Source organism: Anomalospiza imberbis, chromosome 2, assembly GCF_031753505.1.
Source record: "Anomalospiza imberbis isolate Cuckoo-Finch-1a 21T00152 chromosome 2, ASM3175350v1, whole genome shotgun sequence".
Classification (NCBI taxonomy): domain Eukaryota; kingdom Metazoa; phylum Chordata; class Aves; order Passeriformes; family Viduidae; genus Anomalospiza; species Anomalospiza imberbis.
In genome coordinates this window covers 68,552,006-68,574,857 of record NC_089682.1, presented here as the reverse complement: position 1 = coordinate 68,574,857, position 22,852 = coordinate 68,552,006, and the positions used below count along the sequence as shown (strand labels likewise).

The 22,852-nt window shown below is 38.8% G+C and overlaps 1 protein-coding gene across 3 annotated transcripts in view; it reads right to left on the bottom strand.

Moving 5' to 3' along the window:
• NOX4 (NADPH oxidase 4) overlaps positions 1-22,852 on the bottom strand; it is a 102,286-nt gene that overhangs the window by 46,035 nt on the left and 33,399 nt on the right. For all 3 annotated transcript variants that reach the window (XM_068181551.1, XM_068181552.1, XM_068181553.1), the window contains one exon: positions 15,994-16,054. In XM_068181551.1, the coding sequence (XP_068037652.1) occupies positions 15,994-16,054 (61 nt within the window). The remainder of the gene's footprint in view (positions 1-15,993; positions 16,055-22,852) is intronic.

Genomic DNA, 22,852 nt, shown 5'->3' with positions numbered 1-22,852 from the left:
AAAATAAGTCAGTTTTCTTAAAACTGCTGATGATGTTTAATAGGATTTGAGATCCACTAATATGACTTGCTTTCAAGCTTTCAAGCTCCGTAAATTTGGAAATGCTGTCATAAGTAGTTCTGCAGTGCCTTGTAAAAATAAAAGGCAATTAGGAAGAAGTCTTTGCCAGTTAAGGGCTATAAAACAATGATGAGCAACAAGATGGCATAAAAATGAAATGTCTGATATTTTAGTTTGACCTGTGGCTTATTAATGGCCAAAGTTCCTGAAGTTAAGGAGCTTTCACTCCTCTCCTCTTGAAGAGTCAGTGCTACAAATGTCCTCCATCAGATTAAAAGGGGGAGGAAAAAAAAAGATGATGAGTTAATGGTGATGATCAAAAGGTTCCAAAATGATTACATCAGCCTTGGAATTTCCCTGAAACATACATATTCTGGTGGTAGAGACAGGCTTTTTGACCAGATTGAACTTCCATGATTCTCAGTCCATTAAGCCTCATGAAGTTTAATTCTCCTATTTTTTACCACCATTTCCTTCCCTCCTGATCAGTTGTCTGAAGCTGAAAAACCTAAAAACTAGTGAAAACCCAGGAAGTTGAAAACTATATATAAAATGTTTGCTGTTTGTATTTATTTAAGGAAAATAGAGAAGCCTTTATAGAAAGGCAAGTGGACTCTTAATTTTCTAAGGTAGGTGAATAAAATGAACATCCTTCCTTTCAACATTTTCTTTTACAGGACTTTAGTTTATAAGCAGAGAGGAGGGAAATAAGGAATTCAACTAATCATTACGTAGATCTGCCGTGAACTCCCAGTCACTCTGGACCTGCAGAATAGTCCTCCTTTCTTTAAAGAAAGTCTCTGTATGCCCTGTTTTCCCTCCTAACCCGCCTTTGCAGCCTAAAAACCTCCTTCTGTTTTCTCTAGCTGTGTGCCTACCAGCTCAAAATCATTCTCCCTCCCTGATTCCAGCATCAGCAAATCCTTCTCCTGATGGAATTCTAGGTGCTTTCTTGAGTCCTTAAATTATCCCAACTGCTACACCAAAATTAGCTTGGACGGGTTTATTTCTAACTAGATGTCCCTCATTTACACTATAATCACACATCTTGCATGATTTAGGAATATATAGCCATGTATCAGCCAATTAAGAAACAGAGCAAAAGGCAGTTCTTGTCCCAGGAACCATAAAGGTTAGAAGATGAATGACGGGAAGGAAAAAGCACCACTTCTTTTCTTTCAAAACAGGGAGGAGAGATTTGGAGGACCATATTTAGACTGTATTTTGTACGACTGACCTGACAAGACATCACTGAGTGACCGAGACTGCCTGTTAGCTACGCTGCCAGACCTGGGTTTCCCAGACAGCCAGGAAAAAGAAGTGAACACAACACCAAAGTCAAGCAGTCTTGATGCTCACTACCGACTTAGAAATCCTTCTGAAGGTTAGACAGCAACTCCCTAGTGGAGCTGGGAATTAACTGACTGCTGGAGTTCAAAATTATCAAGGAACCTTAGTCAAGGAACATTTTTTGCCTTAGAGATAGATACTTAGTATACTTGAAGACTATTTCTGTCATGACAGTAAAACTTATTCCACAACTCAGCTCTTACAAAGTGCAACAGTAAAACATGGTTTCTAAACAACACAGAACTTCAACTTTAAAAAATACCTTTATAAATACATGCTCTGAATGAAAACTTTTTATGCAGATTCTTTATAGCACTGCATTCTACATTTGCTGCCTTTAGCCATTAAGGGCTGTACTTTGCTTTCTGAATTCCCCATGAGCAAATGCAGGGAGGCTCAACTACCTCAACTAGTTCCTTCACTTTCCTCTTTCACGACGAGCCAGAAGAAATGATTAGGCACCAGTATACCCTTTTCGGCTTTAAGATAATGTAGTGACACTTGTTCTAAGAAGTCCTGATTTCATAGAAAAAGAAGAAAAATATACTCAAACTATGCAAAGCAGGGGGACTTAGCTGGTTCTCTCCTTGTAACTTGTAATCTGTTACAGAAACTGGAGAAAGCCCAACCTTTCAAAAGCTACATGGAACTTTCTAACACTGAAATGGAGCTACTATTCAGGTGTGCAATTACTGCAATACTATCCAGCTCTGCACATCTCCAGGGGGTTTGCCTCTAAAAGGCTAAGCAAAGGCACAATTCATCAGGCTGTATTGATTCACACCAGCCCCCCTACTCTAATATCTGGATTCATTTGCAGACACAACTATGGAAGAATGATCACAGGGTAAGAGCCTTCTGCTTTCAAGCTTTCTATGCCAGTGCATCTCCTGAGACTAAGGTGGTTTGTCTAACAAGAAATTCTTAGACTTTTTTTTAATGTACTTGCCCGGTCCCCATGTAAACCTAATCCATTACACACTCTTTGACAAGGAGTTCCATGTGTTTCTCACCTACTGCATGAAGATTCATCACCTTATGTTTGCTCTGAAATCTTACTGACTGTATTTGATGGCCAAAAATTCTGATACTGGCAGAAACTGTGAACAGTCAGGCTCCACCTACTCATTCTTCCAGCATTATGCATAATTTTGCAGACTGTGGCTATATTCCCCTGAATTCTATCTTTTTCACACTAAAGAGTCCCTACATAGTCAGTCACCCCATGTTTGGATGCCTCTCCATGCTTTTGATCATCTTTGCCATTCCTTCCTGAACCCTTGCCAGTGTCATGTCTGAGTGATGAAGACCAGAGCTGCACACAGGACTGAAGTCCTGGTAGCACTACAGAAACACCCACCAGCTGCACAGACATCTCCTTGGCTTTATTCTCTACTCCACTCCTAATAATTTTTCCCTTTATTGCTGCTGAGCACTAAGCTGATGTCTTCATGGAAATAGTTAATATGACTCCAAAGTGTTATTCTTGGGCTGCCATGGTCCCATCATTGCCAGCCATGTGTATTAGCTTGTCACCAAATACATTAAACACCAGCACATAGCCACATCCACTGGTATTTTTAACCAGGTCTAAAAATAGGTTTTCTTGTGTCATATATTTTATACATTTGAACAAGCTACAAGAACTTTTCATTAAACAGATCAATAAGGCAGTCACAAAATTATGGAATTAATACTATCCAAGACTGAAATTTTGTACCATAACAAAACCACTACCAGTCACTGTGAGCACATTCTTTTGCCTATTCCTATTTGGTGACAATTTAAACTGTAAGCATGGGAACATTTCACCCTCTGACTAATACAGACACAACTTTATCATTACTCTCAAATATGCAAATAAATTACTGTATAATAACTATAGAGACTCACATAATCATTGAGGACAGAAGAAATCTTAAGACATAATCTAGTCCTGCTCTAAGAATGGTTAGAAAGAGCAGGTTGCTCATGGCCATTTTCAGTTGGGTTTTATGCATCTCCAAGGCTGGAACTAGATGATCTTTAAGGTCCCTTCCAGCCCAAACCATTCCATGACTCTAGGATATAATCAGCAGGTCTGCTTGTGAAAAAGATATAAATAGCAATAGTTTGTGCTGTTCCCATTAATTGCCACCTTTGGACAAAACTGCAAATCCATGTCAGTTTGACAAGAGAGACACAGCCGGTTATGAGCCAACTGCCCGCACAGCTGATAGACATGTGTGGCAAGACACTGTCCTGCAATAAGCTTCAGACAGGCTGGGCAGGTTAAATACTGGCTTCTCTTAGCTGGGGCAGTGATGGGAGGAGAAGGGGATTGCCAAAGAAAAAAGGAGTTTGTGAAAGAGAATGGGAGTTTCCTTGCTCACTCACAGCCTTGGAATATAAAGTAGAGATGGCCCAACCCTCATCCCTCCAACAGCAGCCTTGAGCCGTGCTGCTGATCGTCTATGCTGCTAATCACCAAGACTTAGCTGACCTTAGAGGGATCATTAGGCATAACTTGGCCTTGCTCACAGCCAGGTTTTGTGAATACCTGCATGGAAGGTGCTAAGTTGTTCCCAGAGAGGAAGCTGCACTGTGCTGGATACAGCACTTAGAGTGAGCAGCGCTGACAGACACCCTACCCTGTGTGGGAAATGCCTGTCCAGCCAAACACTTAGCAGAACTGAACTGCTAGAAATAACAGTGGGGCTGTAATTAAGAAACAAAAGCAGAAACAGAGTACTAAGGGACTCCATTGATATCTAGAAGTCATTTCCCCTGTGTTTTCAGCTGCCTGTCTCTTTCAAAGAACACACAAATTCTTCCCTGAAAGCACCAGTTACACTGAAGCATGACATAGGATAACATGATGAGAGCTCAGCTGGATCCTATTTCCTATATAAATTTTGCTAGTCAGCTGGGGATGATCCATTGGGAAGAAATGTACACTTTTTCCGAAGATCTATTTACATCTGAGGCTCCATTTCTTATAACATCTTTCAAAGGGCAATATCAAAAACATTTGAAATCACTGACAAATGAAATGAGCCATTAGATACTGTTTTCCTCCTTTTTTTTTTGAGAGGTGATAAAACATAATGCACACAAGTGTGTCAGAAAATGTATCCAAAGCAGGGTTTCATTTCAACCTGATGTGAGGAATTCTGTTATTTATTCTTACATTTGAATTAGACAAGTCATTCTTGAGAACTTAAGCCAGATAACTGCCTGAATATAAACTACTACATACAACCTAGTTTGGGTAGTTTTTATTTATTCTTAATTCATAATTTCTTATAAATATTTGTTGACTTAGCACTAGCTCTTATGTCGACTTTTGTTAATATATGCTGTGGGATTTTCTATGAGGTGGTCACCTCCATCTTTCAAATAATAATGTTATGAACATAATGAAATATTAAATAGACATGTTTTTACATGACAGAAAGTCTGTTATTACTCAAGTCAACAGGAGAAGTATTCTCAGCCTTGAACAGGAGAGGAAAGCTGAAAAATTTTACTATGCAATACTAAAACTGATAACTATTCTCTAGAACACAGAAAAAGTGGTTTAACATGATTTGGATCAAACAGTTCATCACATCACTGTAAGGAAATGACTTGGCACATCTTTATTTAAAAAAGTTATTTTGCCAATTCCTGTAAGTATAAACTATCATTAGATATCAGTTACCAGCCACAACCTGGCATATAATAACACATCAATGCACAATCATAGTCTCAGCAATACATAATGGCACAGAAATAATAAAATCCTCTTCAAGTAGACATAGCACATTCTGGTGCATATGTGCTGGGAAGTATGGGACACTTTTAAAGAAATATTCTTTCTTAACAAAATTTTGGATTAAGGAATTGCTGCTTTTTTTGGAAATCGCACTGAGAAAGTTTCATTTGCCATGCTTGTTAACAACAGGGCACAATTAGCATAATCCCCTTAAACCCATTTAAAAAAAAAGAAAACATCAAATAACAGAAATTATAAAAATGTCTTTAATTTAAAATTTTGCTTTTTTCAAACCAGTCACAGCTAAGCTGAGGAGACACTCAGCTGACACAGTGTAAGTGAAATCCTTGAGGGAAAGCCCTGTGCTGTCAGGCTGGCACCAGTCACTTGGCAAAGTACAGCAAAGCACCACAACTTCGACTGAAATGTGCGTGGGTGTCTGTGGCATTTTCCTTGAGGAAATGGCACTTACAGTGTGTTTAATGAATAAGGGAATATGTTATATTTACGACATGAGATAGTCCTTAAAGCTGCTTGTTGCAGTGAGGAGCACAAACTGCCCACTGATTTATTTTAATTTCATGTAACATGAGGAGGCTTTTTGGAGGCTGTAGGTGTACTTGTTATCACTGACAGTACAGTAAAATCCTCACAGCAGACGCTTGAGCAATACCCAAAATAGCCAATTAGCTATGAAACTCCTCCTCTCCCCCAAATCCCCCTTCAACACTGAAAGATGGTGTTGTCATCTCCACTGAGTGCCTTTTTCTCCAATACATATAAAAGCACTAATATGTTTATCTGGATCCACAGATATTCCAGTCTCTCTCCCCAGCAGAGAAGCATTCTCTCTTATTCATGATCATGGTGTTCACTTCAGAATTTTAAGTTTTATTAACATTTTTTCTTAAAAATTTTCTGATTCCAGGTAAGTCACAAAGCTAAGCAGTCATCCACTCATTATCAGCTTCTATATGCAGAATAGGCTCCCTTCAAATTACTAAGAACACAGTGATGCTTTCTGTAAACCATTGTCCAAATTTTACTCTCTGTAGATGGTCAAACATTTCCAATCAAACCTTGGTTTATCAAGGATAATGAGATTATAAGAGAAAAAAATAAAATTTAAAATTTAAAAACCACACCCAAATGCTGAAAGTTTAGGGATATGTGTGGGCACACATATATATAAATAAAATGCAGTACTTCAGGCAAGTCATAGTTAAGTTTTCTAACATGTCCATCTCTTTTCCCAGTTTCCCTACCAGAAACTGCACTCTGCCAAGATGTGAGTTTGTGTCTCTACAGGACAGAGTGAGACCATGGCACATTACAGCAAATATACCCTAAGCTGGGAACCCAGCCAAGAGAAGATACAGAAATCTGGAGCCATACAAATCCTAAAAAGGGGTTGGGAGAGCATTTACAAGTCTTATTTTTGGCTTTTGGACAGTATTCTTGACCATACAAATTCTTTGAGAATCTATTAGTATTTTTCTATTAAAATGTTGAATGAACTTTTTTTTTTTTTTTCAAAGAGGTGTTATATTTTATATTTTATTCATTTACTGGGCAATTTTATTGTTCATATTTCTCAAGGGAAAACTTGCTCTAAAAAGTAGCCAGGAAAGTTATTTCTTTTCTTTGCTTTGGCTTCCCTGCTTCTTTGTCAAATCTGCTGAAGGCACTGCGTGCCTGTTTCAGTTGATCTAATGAAAGATATTGCTTCTTCTTAGAAAATCTCCCTCTCATGAAATATGACATCATTATAATGTACTTTGGTTTTATCTGCTACAAATGTTACAAACTATATTAATAAGAGTCGTGGTATCCTTTTTGAAACAAACTCTGACACTTTGTCCCCACTTTGAGGGAAAAAAGCTTTAAAGAAAGAGAAAGAGGAAGAACAGGAACATGCCAGAGCTGCAGAAATGTGGGTTATGATATCAGTGAAACGAAATACATGCTGCACCCTGCCCATCAGCTGCTGCACTACATACCAAAGGGCTATTTATTGCTGTCACAGCACAGTCTACTCCACGTACCACAGTGCAATCTCCTTTGCATTTTGGAAAGTGATTTCCAGGCTATGAATTCCCCTCTACAGTTTCTCCTCACAGCACTTTAGTTACTACTGAGATAATTGAGTCCTTTGTCTCAAAGAAATGCCACATTCATCATGTAGCAGCCACCATTTCAAGTCTCCCTCAAAACTGGGATGCACTAGTAATTAATTTACTTTGCTGTATCTTAAACTTCACAGTATATTATATTTAAAGCATTTCTTCCCCAGTGCCTTTTGCAATTTAAGGACCTGATGAAAGGGAAAAAATGTGTTTTAATTACAAATTAATTTAATGGACTGACACTCACAAAAGGATGCCTTTATATTAAAACATGGACTGCACTGGCAGTCTGGCTCCATTCCCACTAGGAACGTGCCTTCACCTCTGTGTTTTGCACCGGGGTATCCAAACTTTGAGGCATAAGACCACAAGGTTCAAAGTTGATTATAGAGCTGGAATTAGCATGTATTTTTGTGTGTGGTTAATATGAAATGAGTAGCCATAAATGTTTTAAACCAAGCTCTTCTGTTCACAGCAGATACCAAAGTTCTGTTTGGAGAAGCTGTGGAAACTTGCGGTTGGCCAGTTCTCATGACATGATGCTTTCAATGCAAGTTCTGAGATTTGGTTTGACTTGTTTCTTTAAAGGAGGAAGTCAGCTTTTTCAACGCTATCACATACACCTGAATCCTATTTTTGCACTTGATAACTGTACAAGTAGTTGGTGGCAGACTTTTTTTTTGTTAATATTTATGATTTAAAGGGATCCTTCTCCAGGGGAGGACTAGGACCAAAGAGAGCTGTGGTTGCAAAATGCCCCTTAAAAATTCTTGGATCACAAACTATTTCCTTATGGTAAAACTCAAATTTTCCAGCTCGTATTTGATGCATCTGAGAAATTATGCATATACATAAAGATAGGATTGAGCAACAGGATGAGGTGGCACATGAATGCAATGCTGAGTTGCAAGGGACTGTAGGGAACTGATGATAAAATTTGGGGTGTAGGATTTGCCTCCTATATACAAGACCAGCATTGATTTTAATGCATTTTGGAATGGAAAGCCATTTTAGAACAGGTAACTGCTATTTCAAAGATGACTGAAATTCAGGGTAAGCACATGCGGCTGGCAAAAGATGGAGTAAATATACTAAGAGAAAAAATTATAAAAAATACTGCAATAAAGGAGATGGGATATCCTAACTCGAACTTCAAAGCTAATATTATGCCAACAAGCAGTTATATAATGTTTGTTGTGAAAATAGGAAAACTCATTTGACCATGTTATTTGATCACAACATGCAATGGTGTGGGAGTTTTAATCAACTCCCACAGAATTGAAGTGCTGAATGCAGCACAAGTTCTGAGCGAGCGATGGCTTCTCTCTCCTCTCCAAGCACCAGTAGAAATAAGCAGACAGGTAGAAGAGACCAAGTAATAAAGTGCAATACAGTGACAGGTCAACCACCACCATTACTGGTGGTCTTCATGCAAAAGAGAGCTACACTTTAAATCACAACAGAGCCCAAACCAACAAGACTGCAATTGCAAAGTAACCCCGCTTCTGTATCTCAAGGGAATGCTAGAAGTGAAGAGGGTGCAGGAAGCAAAGAACCAGACAAATACAAGGTATCAAAACTCGGGTTTAATACAACAGGTAATCAAATAGAAGGTTCAAAGGTGCCATGTTCATTTTCTGTACGTATTTGTACACAAACGGGCAACAATTAAAATGTACACACATTTCCTAGTAGTGGTCCTTGCGCTGAAATGAGGAAAAAAGCAAAAAAGAGAAAGAAAAAAACTAAAAACAAGGGAAAAAACCTAGTAATCATCACAAGGTTGAGCTTCATTTTCACAAAGAGTACAAAAAGAGCTCATAAAAAGCTGAAGCGGAAAACTCTGCAGAAGATTACAACCTCAAGTTTGTAGTATAACTTCTGTATAGAAATTATTCTGAGAAACTATCAAGCATCATGCAGGAGTTAGGAGCATGTAAAGATAACTGTTCCTTCTGACCATAAAATTTATAAATATCTACAGTTCCTAAAGAGGTTTTTCCAATTTTTTATAATGTTCTAAAGCTGAAATAGATTCTTCCTCATTAACTATGGCATTTTTTACAATCTGTTAGAAAAGAACCCAAAAAGATCCCAAAATATCCCAAAAAGAACCATTTCAAATCTACTTTTAAGATATTTTAACCAACAATTTTTAGTTAAAATGTGGTAACTCAAAATTCCAAATCTCAAATGTGTCTGTTTTTTTTCTTCTGTCCACAAAGGAGGACTAACAATAAACTGGGATCAAAGCTAGACATTTGGCAGGGATTCTTCAGCAGAATTTGGATGGCATCTAAGAGAATCTATTGCCCCAGGGAAGTGCAGATATGCATGAAGAGCTGGTATTTTGATGTGAACTCTTGTATTTCTCAAGAAACCATGCTAACACAAAGGAACATGAAAATCCATCCAAACTTTGTATATTCAGTGCTTGAAGCAGCTGTGTACCTCTTCACAGAAACTGTATAAGAATGAGTCTTCCCTAAGCAGATATTAACAGAAAAATGGCGAAACACAGGCAACTCCAGAACAGCAACTTTGCCTCCTTAAGTAGGCAAACAGCACACAGTGATTACAAAACCAGAAATCTGCCTGGCAGTGCACTAAAGTACATGTCCTAGAGCTCTTCACTCTTGTAATTCTATTTTCAAAGTGGACAATTTTTTGCTTTATTTTACTACATTCGTTCTGATTCTATCAGCTGCTATGTGTTAATGTGCTCCACAGGCTTCACTCCTGTAGCTCCTAACAGTGCTGAAAGTGTCTGAGGCATGACAAGAAATCCTGCAATATTGTGTTCTTGGATCAGCTTTTAACTACAGCAACATCCACACACCCAGTGCATAATGTACCAAAGGCTAAAAATAAATTTACACCACTGAGTAATGTCATTTTCTATAATCATTACATGATTAAAAAGTGCCTGGGATATGCAAAAAGGTAGAAGTTTACAAATATGAGGATGCATCAAGAAAGGACTTCTGTGTAGGAGAAAATTTCCTTCAATGTAGCTTATTCACACAAATATCTTTTTACCCCTCTAGACATAAAATTCTTTAACTGTTCAAATTGGATTTGACTCAAGTTACACTGTTTTTGGTACTAAATCAGCTGGAGTTCAACTACTGTAAAACCATCCAGGTCGGGAGCCAAAAATTCAGATGTGTTCACCTTCAGCATTAGTTCTTTAATCAGTAAACTAAATTTGTTCTCCTTTTTCTTTAGTCTCTTAATCCTGTCTTTTATTGAGCTTTTTCAGGAATAAATAAAATAAATAATGAACGTTAATGGCAATGAACAATAAAATTAGTATTCTTTACAATACAATCTGGCTAATTATATTGTTAAGGCATATTAATTTCCCAATAATGTAACCATATAATTTCATTACTAATGTCAAATTATATTAAAAGAAAACACAATTAAACCTTTTTATCGCTCAATTCTGATGCCTTCCTCAGAAGTGTAAGTAAGATTCCCTGACAATACAAAAATTATTAGTCATGAAATCTATCAGTGGAAAATAACACCTATCTCATCTCTGTCTTGTTCTTCCAAAACCACACACAGATTTTGCTGGAACAACTGACAGCAGCACGTCATTAACACCTTTACACCCTGCCAGGAATCTGATGGAATAACTAAACACAAAAAAATGTTACTATGGAGTGGAAAAGGCCCAAATCAAACAGAGCTTGAGGTAATAGCAAAAGAGTTGACCAAATGTTCATCACCAGTGAGTAGATATTTTTTAAAGAAGCTAGTAGCAGTTACAGTGAACCTGGGAAAACCTTGTCACTTCCTCTGGACAGACTTTGTCTTATTATTCCTTCCTGTCATCTTCTGTTCCACACATGACTCCAGTCAGAATCAAGTTCCACTAACAATACAGTAGATACTGACTGAGTGATCCACTACTTCAATACATCGAAAACTGTTCTCAGGGATACTGAACATAAAATATTGCCTCTTTGCTAGATCCTACACTTGCTGAGAAGTTGAAGGTAAGCACAGGAATGCACAGCCTTGGGATGCTTCAGGCATCCCCTAAATCAGGAACTGCAAGAGCTTAACAGGGTCATGCAGATACTCCGGACAAACTCTCCCAGATCAGAATGTTCAGATCATTCTTCCTTCAGAGGCACTTAAAAGATATGTCATTTTCTTCTTCTGGTCAACATGAGAAAAATCCTTAGTCAGGCTCTAAAATCCCAAACAACTGCCCTACTTTTTTTTTTGTTTTGTTTTGTTTTTCTGTTTAAAAACAAGTAATTTGGGGTGTGTACTGTTTGCTGTCTCAGGTCTTACTCCACAGGGAATTAAAAAAAATCCATGTTTTCATACATTTGCCATGCTCTGGAAAATTGTTGTTTTTAACTGAAAAATGGTTTGTTTATTTTTCCCCTCCTGAAACTTCCTGTTCCAAAGCTGGACCTTCCAAAAAAAGGACTGAGACAATATGTGACAGAAATTCCCATCGTGCCATGTCAGGATTCCAAATAAGGTTGCCTGTACCTGAATGACCCAGTCACCAGGCATAACCTCATCTGTAGCAAAAAAAAAAAAGAATCAAAGATATATATTTTCTGATGAGATCTGGAGTTTATCAGAGTGAAGCACATCAGTACTCCATAATCTGCCTGTTCTGGCTCTATCTGGACAGTTCCTGCACACATCACCAACTCCTGCTGCCATGACATATAGTAACCTATGGGACAGAACTCTCAGATTTAATGGGTGGTACTCAAGTGCTCTTATGGCATACCCACAATAAATATCACAGTGCTCAGAACAAGCCTTGAAAATATCTCTAGGAACATACACAACTACACAGCAGGATGGTGTCACTACTAGATAAAAATTATACAAATTACTGTAGAATAGCATCAGTGTTCCAAACATGGTGCCACATCAATTTGTTCCAGCAACACACTGCAACATAACAGCAATGTTTCACTGCCTTAAGGCATGCAGTTCACCTCGACACCTCTGAGTGCTGTGTATTTGTTTTCCACAAAAGCACGCTGCATGGCTTCTGAAGCCTGTTATTCCTGCATCATCAATATCACTTTCTGTCTCACACCCTCAAGTTTGTCTAGTGAATGAGACACATTGTCTTGATATACTGCCATGTCTTTTTTCACTGCTGTCAAGTTGTTGGATGTGAGGCATGGCCCATGGCCTCTCTTTTTCCCTCCAGAGGTGCCAGATGAAATGTCAGCTTTAAAACTAAACAAGCAGCAGTACTTGAGGCAGCAGCAAAGACAAAAGAGACATAAGGCTGATAGATGACAATGCTGAGGATGAACTAGACAGTAGGTGGGACAAAAAACACCTTGAAAAAAATTGTGTTGTAAATACTAAGCCAACAATTACTTCTAAGCTAAAGGAAAATTAGGTGACCACAGGTACCAAGAGAAGCAAAACAAAACAAGTATTTAAAGGGGATGGCCAGTAACAAGATCAGCTTTTTAGCTCATCCATGCATCTCACAGCTCTGACCCGTGCACAAGCCACAGCAGGACCCTCGATGTTACTGCAGGGTTTACACACCCCCAGCTTAGCTTGAGGAAGCCACAGAGGATGACAGGCTGACTCAGCTCTGCACCACAGGGCTAAACCAACTTGCACATGTGCAATCACCACAGATCATCCACTGTAAACACCTCCTAACTTGGGTACCCAAGTCCTGACTGTCCAGCTAAGCTGTGTTCCACAGCCACAGGTTTTTCAGTGCCACGGAATGTTCTGTTAATACAATAGGTGCTGACTTAAGCAGTCACACATCAGCACAAAGACAGCAATAATCACAAACCCATTTTTAGGAAGATCTATGATAGCTGTTCCCCTGTTCACAATACCCATAACACATGGCAAAAGATGGAATGAAAAATCAAAATAGAAATGTTTACATGGGAAAAATCACAATCAGTTGCCAATGAATTAAACTACCTACCTCTGAGGCAGAGAGATAGGTATAGATATATAGATATATACATATAGATATACTCTTTACAATGAACAAAGAGGAAAAGTCATGCTTGGGGCCCAGCTTGTCTTATCCTAAACTAGACATATAAACATGTCAGAGGTCTACAAATGGAGCCATGGGAATCACTTCAGGTGAAAATATGTGCTCCAAAGGCATCTGAGGCCACATTACAGCAATACCAGTGGCTGTGTATCTGTTTTCTGTGATGAACATGAAAGTTAAGCCCTATAAAGGTATTAATACCACCACAACATTGATGAGAAATAGGAGAGCTCAGATTTGTACTGCAAAAGGATATGGGTGCTTATACAATGAAAAGGAAATTTGTGTTTTTATACAAATCTCCTTCTGAGGGGGGCAGATTCTCAACTGTTCTAAGCTCAGACAGCACCATTTTGTTTGAATGGAGCATGAAACAGGGGGTCTAGATTACCAGTTGGTTTGCAAAGGTCTCAGAGCTACTGAGCTTTAGTAGCTTCTGAGCTACTGTAGTATATTCCTCTCTTACCTACTTTTTCTGCCCTACATTTTCCATTATTTAAATAATTGTTTTTAAAAAGCAAATAACAGTACTGCCTGAAAATCTACTAAGCATCAGCTCTTATGCAAAGCATTATTTCTAGAATGACTGGATTTCCCAAAAGCTGCTTCTTTCAGCTTATTTTATTTGAAATCTAAAATTATATACACTGGGATATGGGCAATAAATGACTTCCCATCAACAGCAACTTCTCATCAGGAGCTGAAAAAAATATTACCCCTTTTCTCTTGACATAGAGTTGCTTTCCCAACTTACAAAACAAGGTATTTATTCTATTAAATTTTCAAAGTATCAGTCAGAGATATTGTTAAATGACTTGACCCAAAACAACTTGCAGAACTGGTTTGCCAGCAATCTGTACTCCCTCTCCTGTCCTTACAGCTAGTGGCAGGAAATGCTCCTTCACCACATCTCCCAGGTCCAGGCAGCTAAACAAGCTAAAGTTATCCAGAGGAGAAATACCTCAACTAACCAGTTCTCAGCATTTTATGGCTTATCTGCACCTCTCTTGCATCCTTTTAATTTAGACTTGTAATTGAGTTCTCTGAAATAAATCGTCAAGTCTCTTTGGTGTCAGGTATGAACTGTCAGGAATGGGAGACGGCGATACAAAAGAGAATTTTAATAAATAGGATAAAGGCTGAGAGAATAGGTCATGAAAAGAGCTCAAATGACAGTATGTCTCATAAAAACTCCTCCAGTCTAATATCCTGTCTGCAGAAGCAGCCTTTAGAGCATGCTTAAGAAAAGATAATAAGGAATGTGGCAAATATAATAATCCTTCCTCAAACAGTCAGCAGATTAGAAACTATTCATTGTCACAGGGCTTAAGGGAATGAGTGAGAGAACAGGGCTCCATGGTACTGATGCAGCACCAAGAGCTGGGTAAACGGTCTGCATCTCAACAGCATATTTGACACTGGGAGAGATATCTCTGTTTAGCAAAACTGCGACAAGAAACGGTGTCTGTAATGTGACAGTGTCCTGAATATCACACAGTCCAACCTAGGCAGACCTTCCTTTCAGTGCATACTATAGATACCGACTTGGGAGAATAATATATAAATGCTAAAATAGAGCAAGTCACACCACAGAGGTAATCAGAAAACTGTAAAGATGCCATTTATTTTGGAAAAATCATTTAGCTAGTACTTCTCCATTCCACTTTTCCAAATAGTCTACTGTCACCTCCCATGTAGGAATGATGCTTACCGACGAAGAGTCATCATTCTGAGGCAGACCAGAGGCTAACCTGCCCCTGTCTGGCCAACACTTCAAGCAAGGAGAGAAAATCAGGGGGATTATGGAACACATGTGCATATGGCATTGCCCTCCCAGCCTTTGCCTACTGAAGTCTTGCAGAGTCAAGTACGTAGCCAGACTAGAAAGTTCAACAAATATGCACAGATTTATTATTTCTGCATTGGTCTAATCCCATTTAGGGTGACAAGCTCATTTGACTCAATTCCACAAACACACAAGCTGATACAAATTAACATGGAGAACATTTCTTCATAAGAAATGAACCAGACCCTGCTGTGTATCTGTCTTCCTTACAAGGAAATGCTATGCTGAGCAAGAACAAAGTCAGACACTACGGAATAAGGACGACTATCACTTGAGTATACAACTGTCACAGGGAGCACCAAATTGCCCTACTCCTCTGCAGGGAATCCTGGCTTACACCCTTGATCTGGAGGACATTCAAAGAGCAGTGGAAGAGCATGGAAGAACATGAAAGCAAACCTGTAATCTCAGTGTACCACAGGCGTTAATTAACCTGGCTGCCATCCAAACTGCTGGCACCAAAATCCGCTTATCTGGGAGCCACACATTTCAGCATTTCTGCAGACACTACTATGTACAGAGGCACTGCACTGCACAGGGGTAGCAGGCTACCCAAAAACAAGAAAAAGAGGCAGAAATGGAGGAACGCTGAAAATTACTACAGTGTAATCAGAAGATCAGTTAGTAGTTGGAAAAACATGTTATTTGAAGAAATAGTACATCTGAATAAAGCAGGGGTTGGATCAAGAATGTAGTAAAAATAACTTTGGGAAAACAAGCACGAACAATCTCTAGTGAGAATACACCACAGTCAAGGAACAATTGTGCTGAAGCCAGAAAGTGAGAACAGTTCAAGTAAAGGCATTTGTCTCTCAAAAGGAATTGTTTTTCTACATACCTGTCCAGTCTCCTACTACTTTTAGGTGGACCCCAAACGTTGCTTTGGTATCTGTAGGGCACTAAAAATATTAAATATATTAAGCACCACTTCTGAATAACAAAAAAAAAGTAACAAAATGCATTCAAAGTACAGTTGTTAAGACAGAAACTGATGTAAATAGGCCATTCCTAAACAGCCACAACAACAGCTGTACCCTTAAAGAAGCAAGTCTATCATCAACACAGCTGGGGAAGCCAAGCACGCCTAGTATCCCTTCAGACTTAACCCTTTCTTCTGGTCACAGAGGAGTCTGGATGCTTGCTTGGGGGTGTGATTTGGAACAGACACTTCACTAAGCAGTACTCAGCAAGGATACCAACAACAGAATGGAAATACTCCTCTACTACTGACACATCATTCAAAATCAGGAGCTGCCCCGTCATTCTTACGGCACTTAAGAGACTTTTGATTCTTTAATGTCAAGGCCCACGATCAAGTTGACTATTCTCATACAACTGATGCTTTCTTCTAAACAGAAACTGTAAGCACTTTACAAGACCTTGCAGGTTGCAAAGGAAAAGCACCAGATTCCATGACATATCATAAAAATCACATTGCAACCACCATTCTCTCATTCTACACATATTCACTCACTCTATTGGTTGTGACTATCAACACAGGAATGTTATCACTTACAATCTTACCCACACCATGGTATTTAAAAACCTCCAGTCAAGGACTAAAGACCCCCCCTCACTTTCATTCCTTGCTAGCTAGAGGAACATTTCAAATGTACTGCTTGGACAGCTTTGGCAGGTACACCAAATGATGCACATATAAACAGGACAAGCAACATTACTCAAGAAAAGATTTTTCACTTTCCTTCTATAAACCAACACCACTGGTTTCTTTTTGGTAAGAGATATTACTCCTGAGTTTTGATGCCTTTCCTAGAACCTGCTAATGATCAATCCAAGCTCTATCATGAAACCAATACCCAACAGATGATGTTCTGTCCCTTTTCTTTTTTTTTTTTTTTTCTACTACTAGGGACAAACAGGAGTTTGAGGGAAGGGCTTAAATTCAAGGAACACATCCATATTATAAATTAAAGGGGCCCAGGTAGAGGATCCATGCACCAAATACTCATGCACCACACTTAAGAAGACATTTCTTGCCTCTGTTCTGGACCGTTGTCATTAGTGTTCCCAAGATAATCTGTTCTGGGCAGTGTGAAACCACTGACCACAGGGCTGAGAATCAGTTCCTGTCAGTTCTGTATTTAACAGCAGACACAGGCAAAAGGTTAGTATTATTTACATCTTGGAAAACCTAAACAGGGAATACAAAGTCCCAGCTCATCACTCCATTTTCCTGAGGGGGAAGGGCACTCCTTTTACAACTACTGATTACTAGATAGACTTATATGTAACTCCTTATTATCTTCCAAGTTTTCCTAAAAAAATGAGGTACAAAAACCCAGAGTCCCAATTATTTCAGCAAGTCTTAGTCTCCAAAGAAAAACAGCATCAAGGGAGTGATACAGACAAATACACAATGAAGCCAGTGTTTGCTATGTCTCATTGCAATATCTTTCAACAAAAATAGCAAGACTAATTCTCCACATAAAAGCAAGTAAACACTCTCTTAGGTGGAAGGTGTATACTGGCAGCAGAAAGGTCTGCTCCAGAGGCTTCTGTAGGGTTTTTCACTCTGAGCTGTCCCAGGGCTCTCTCTGTGTTTCACAGGAGGTGGACTGATTTTCTTAGTCCAACTATCCACTATCCCAGTTCAGCAGATCTTCTACAAAAATGTTATTTCCCGCTTCCACGATGTTAATGGCAGAATACCCCTTGTTTCCTGCCAGAATAGGTTCAAATCTGTTATACTTTACATCACCCTTATGACTAACTCTTTTCCGCACTACCCTGAAAAATTATCCAATAAAACTGAGATTTATTTCTCTTTAGACTTTAGGAAACCTATTTTGACACTTATAACTAGCTATGAGACATCCTCACAGAGTTATGGAAAAATCTGCTCGTGCTGCTGAATCTTACCAGAAGAAACATGCTCATCTGGGCTACATGGAGTGAATTTCCCCCAGTTTAAAAGAGAGAAAAAATGCAGGTGATCCAGCAAAGGACTACCAAAGCAGTGAGAGGACTGGATAACCTGACATTCAAAGAGGGGTCAATAAGGGAATGTACTTGGGGAACCCATAGAAGAAAAGCCTTGGGGAGATGTCTGTCTACCAATAACTAAAACCACTAAATTAATTACATTCACCAGTAACCTAAGCTCTACTATCTATCTGTACACCAAGATAAACTCAATAATTTAACTAATTTATAATACACTACTAGATTAATACATATTCGATATATATTTTATTTAACAACTTTACATTTTGATCACGGTTCTCTGTTGTCCTCTGCCTTGCTTTGATATGAATGCAAACTAATGCAAACTGAACTAATTACTGTTAGACCACAGCAGTTCTACTTTATACCCCACTGTATAATGGCCCCAGGTTGCAACATGGGAGATTTAGATGGGGTGTTAAGAAAAATTTCTTCACCAAAACAATGGTCAAGCATTGGAACAGGCTGTCTGAGGAAGCGGTGGAGTCACCATCCCAGGAAATGTTCAAAGGACATGCAGATGTGGTGCTTAGGGACATGGGTTAGTGGTGGACATGGCAGTGCTGGGTTAATGATCTTTTCCAACCTATGTGACTCTATGATTCTATACCGGTACAAAAATCTGCTCATGGCAATGAGCAGTGGAGAAATCTGTGCATGAGAGCCCAGCACAAAGCAACTGAAAACAATATTATGAACATCTGTGCTTCTAGCTTAAAGAATATTTAACATCCCAGTTAAAATCCTGTCCAGAACAAGAAATGAGGCAAACCTCACTGAAGTTATTTTAATGTTATTAAATGCTATTCAGTATTTTAAAACACTCTCTTTAGGTGTTAGGGTACAGGGAATGAATGGGGTGAGACAACAGCAAGCTAGCAAGAAAACAGAAAATTCCTAAATGTTTCCAGTTCTTCTGTGTACCTCTGTCATAAGAACTGTGAAGCCTCTTTAGAGAGGTGTTAAGTTCTGATTACTGACTATCACAGAAAAGCTAGTGCATGCACCAGAATAACACCGAGGAATATCTGTATCAGAAGAAAGGAGATGAAAGGGATGCCCAAGTTACAAACCCCCAGTGGCTCTGCAAATAAAGCTCCTTAGAAGTTCCAGTGGAGATACTGCTCTCAAGTAAACTGCACCACAGTAAACACCACCTCTGCATTTGGTGCTGCAGTAGGTGGCCTGAACAGTGACCAAAATTACAAAGATCTGTGCTACAGCTGAAGAACAAAGTGTCTGACTGGGGGAATTAAAAAGCTCATTGTGGATTTGTTTACATAAAAGGAAACTCCTTCAAAGAAGTCTTTCACTTTGAATAAAAAGCCATGATATGATCCTAATATGGATTTGTAGATATCCTGGCAGGGACTGCAAACAGTGCAGAGACCCTGTTTCCATGCTCCTGCCTGCCAGGGTGAACCAGCTGCACTGCAAACCCTGATTCATCAGTCCATCCTTGCTGCAGACTCAATGAACCCTTACCCAGACCAAAAGAAACACATTAGAGACTTGGCAGGTTTTGAAAAGAGGCAGAAGTGAAAAGAAAAAAAGAAGAACTAAACACAATCAATGTATTTTTCATTCTGTAAAAGGGGAAAAATTAAAAAGAGAAAAAAGAAATAAAAAGTTTTCAACTTTGCCAACTGACAAGAAAATATGAACCTTGGAAGCTCAGTAGGCTGCAGCTTGTCTGGTTTCATACAGAACTGATACAAACATTCCTAAAATTACTCATTCTGACATTAGAAAATGGAGAGGAGTGATGACAAACACAGGCATGCTATATAAAGGTAGCCAAGAAATAGTAGCTAGACTTCAGTCTGACTCATAAGAGGTGAACTCTGTAACACTGGGCTATCCCTATTTTAACTAATTAATCCTGTAAGAAGCAAATTTCAGAGGAAAAAAAAAGTTACTACATGGAGTTATTCTGTTAAACACATCTCTTCCTCAAACACTTGGAGATTTTTTCAATGTCTCTATTTATTTCTGTTTCATGTTATTTTACAGATTGGATTTTGGTTAAAAGCTTTTCCTGTTAGAGACTTGGCCTTACAGCTATCCTAACTGAACTGGCAGACATCATAACATCTTGAATGTGGGGAAATCTTAACCATGGAGCATGATTTAAGTATCAGGGGTGCCAGGATGATCAAGGCAAGACCACCATGTCTCAAATACTCACGGCTTCAGCCAGAGCCCTGCCATAGTAGAGCCAACTCCCAGCAAGCAGCCCAGCAAGCAGCTGCAGCAACATATCCCAAACATTTTTCACTTTCCATTGCCATATACTCCTTGCTGTACAACCTCAGACACCTGCAGTCAAGCTAGTGGAAAAAACACACCATAACAAACTGCAGGATGCATCACTGGGCAGCTGCAATTCCAAGAAGGATCATTCTGGTCATCTGGGGTCTAACTTCCTCTGTAACACAAACCACAAACCCACACCCACTAATTCCCGTGAGTCTGTAGTTCAGCATTTGCTAATTCAATCCCTGCAATCTTAGTTGTTAAATTACTCTCAGTGTTAAAAATTAACTTTATTTTCTTTAGGTCTCAATCTGTGAGATTCCTATCTATAAAACCTACTTGCTCCTTGATTTCACTCTCGCACCACGAGAAAATGCAAATTTTTAATGTGGTGTGGTCTCAGGATCGTAAATAGACCAATACTTGTATAATACACACAATATGGCATAAAATAAATTGTTGAATATATAATATAAAATTTCTTCATTTGTTTTCTAGCAGGTCTGTAATAGTGCAACTGCTACTCTATTGCTGCTACAGATGCACCCACTACAAAGGTACACTTTTAGAGACTAATCAGCATTTCTTTTTTTCTGCAGCTCAACCAAGGCAAAAAAATTGCTGACTACCCTTTCACCCCAGCAGACACACTACATATCACAGAGTCATAGAACACTCAAGATGGAAGGAACCCACAGGGATCATGAAGTCCAACTCCCTATAACAGAGAAAATACAAATGTTTGAATCCTAGCAATATTTAGCCTATATAATTTATGCATCTCAAGTTGCTGGCTCGGGGTAAAAAAAACAAATCACAACATTTCAAGATGCTCAGGATGCAAGCCTTGAATAAAAAGCAGAAGAACAATGCTTCTGCCCAAGGCTGCATCTCCAAGTCATCCAAGGGTACACGGACACATTGCCAAGCGACAATGCACAGAGCTAACAAACAAAGGACAAGGAAACTCAACAGCACAAGAAGGTCCAATCATCCCCAAGCAAAACAACAGGCCACCTCAGGCTCATGATAACTGGCTTTCAGTGGTGTGAGACACTCATGGAAAGAAGAACCAAAGGATCAACAAGTTTTCCAGACACATCACCACCACCTTGAGGAACCACTGTCTCCCTCTGAACTCCCCTACCAGCACACACTGTATTTTGCCAGGCTAAAAGCAGAGAGCCCCACCAGCCAGATGGTCTTAGTTTCAGGACAGCAAGAGGCAAGGCACTTAATTTCCTATAATATTTTCTCCACATGTTAACTGTATTCATGCTTAAAGCTTGTGCTCAGGTTTTGTTTTTGTTGTTTGTTTGTTTGGGGGGGGGGGGGCATTAGTTTTTTTTGTTTTATTTTGATGCTCTCCTGCAGTTCCTAGACTTTGCTCGAACCTGACAGCAGCTAAACTAAAAGCATGACCTCTGACGGGAGAAAACCTATTTCTCTGCTAAAGTCAGTGCATGCTTATTATGTACTGTAAATTTACTTCCATCGAATCAAAAAAACTCAAATCATGCTGATTAGAGGGATTTGCCACCTTCTGTTTAAAGTATCTGCTGAAGGAGAACTTGGGGTTTAGTGAACTTGAGTGTAACAATTTCTGTGTTCCCTTCTCACTGAAAGAGTTAGATTTGAAAGTTTAAATAAAAGTCAGGGTTTACATAGGGTTTTTATACAGACCCCACAACTATTAATCCCCAAACCAAACAAACAAGTCTAAGGAAGTAGTAAAGACATCTGCAATATTAATCTATTCTATTTTTGTTTTACTTAAATTCTTCATCAAACAGCTGCTAGATACTCTTCTACTTCTATGAAGAGCAGACAAGCTCTAGGGATTTCTTTAGTCTGCCAGCAAGATACTTCACAATTTCCCTAAACACTCTGCAAATCATCTCATAAAGACAAGTTTCATAACTATTTGCACAAGATAGTTAACAAATCTTATTAGAATGTCATCATGTTAGATTTTGTTTTTATTGTATTTATCTGACAGTATGAACTTAGCTCTTGATGTCCTTACATACTTTTTACTCAGGCAACCTTCCAACAATTTTTCCATTTCTTTATGAAGTATTTCAGAATTTGGCCCCTAGGCTTTTCCTGTTGTGAATAGTTTATTTCTTAAGTTTACAGTGCAGGGCACATGTTTCTCCATCATCCCTTATGCAGTACAAAATTTCTGGCTTAAAGAAACTTAGAGCTAAAATTTCACTGCTAGACTGTTAAGATTTTCACTGATTTTAAATGAACCCTGGATTATCCAGGAATAAAGACAATCTGGGTCCACAAAACATTTGTTTTATTTTACAAAAGCAAATGTGCTAACTTCTGATGTTGTTTATACTGAGTATAAAATTTGCTGAGATTTTTCTGACAAGGAATCAGGCCCATAAACATAAAATGTACAGATCAGGGCTACCACTTTGTAATCCCATCCTGTCTAAATCCAGATACCAAATGGACTTTTAACG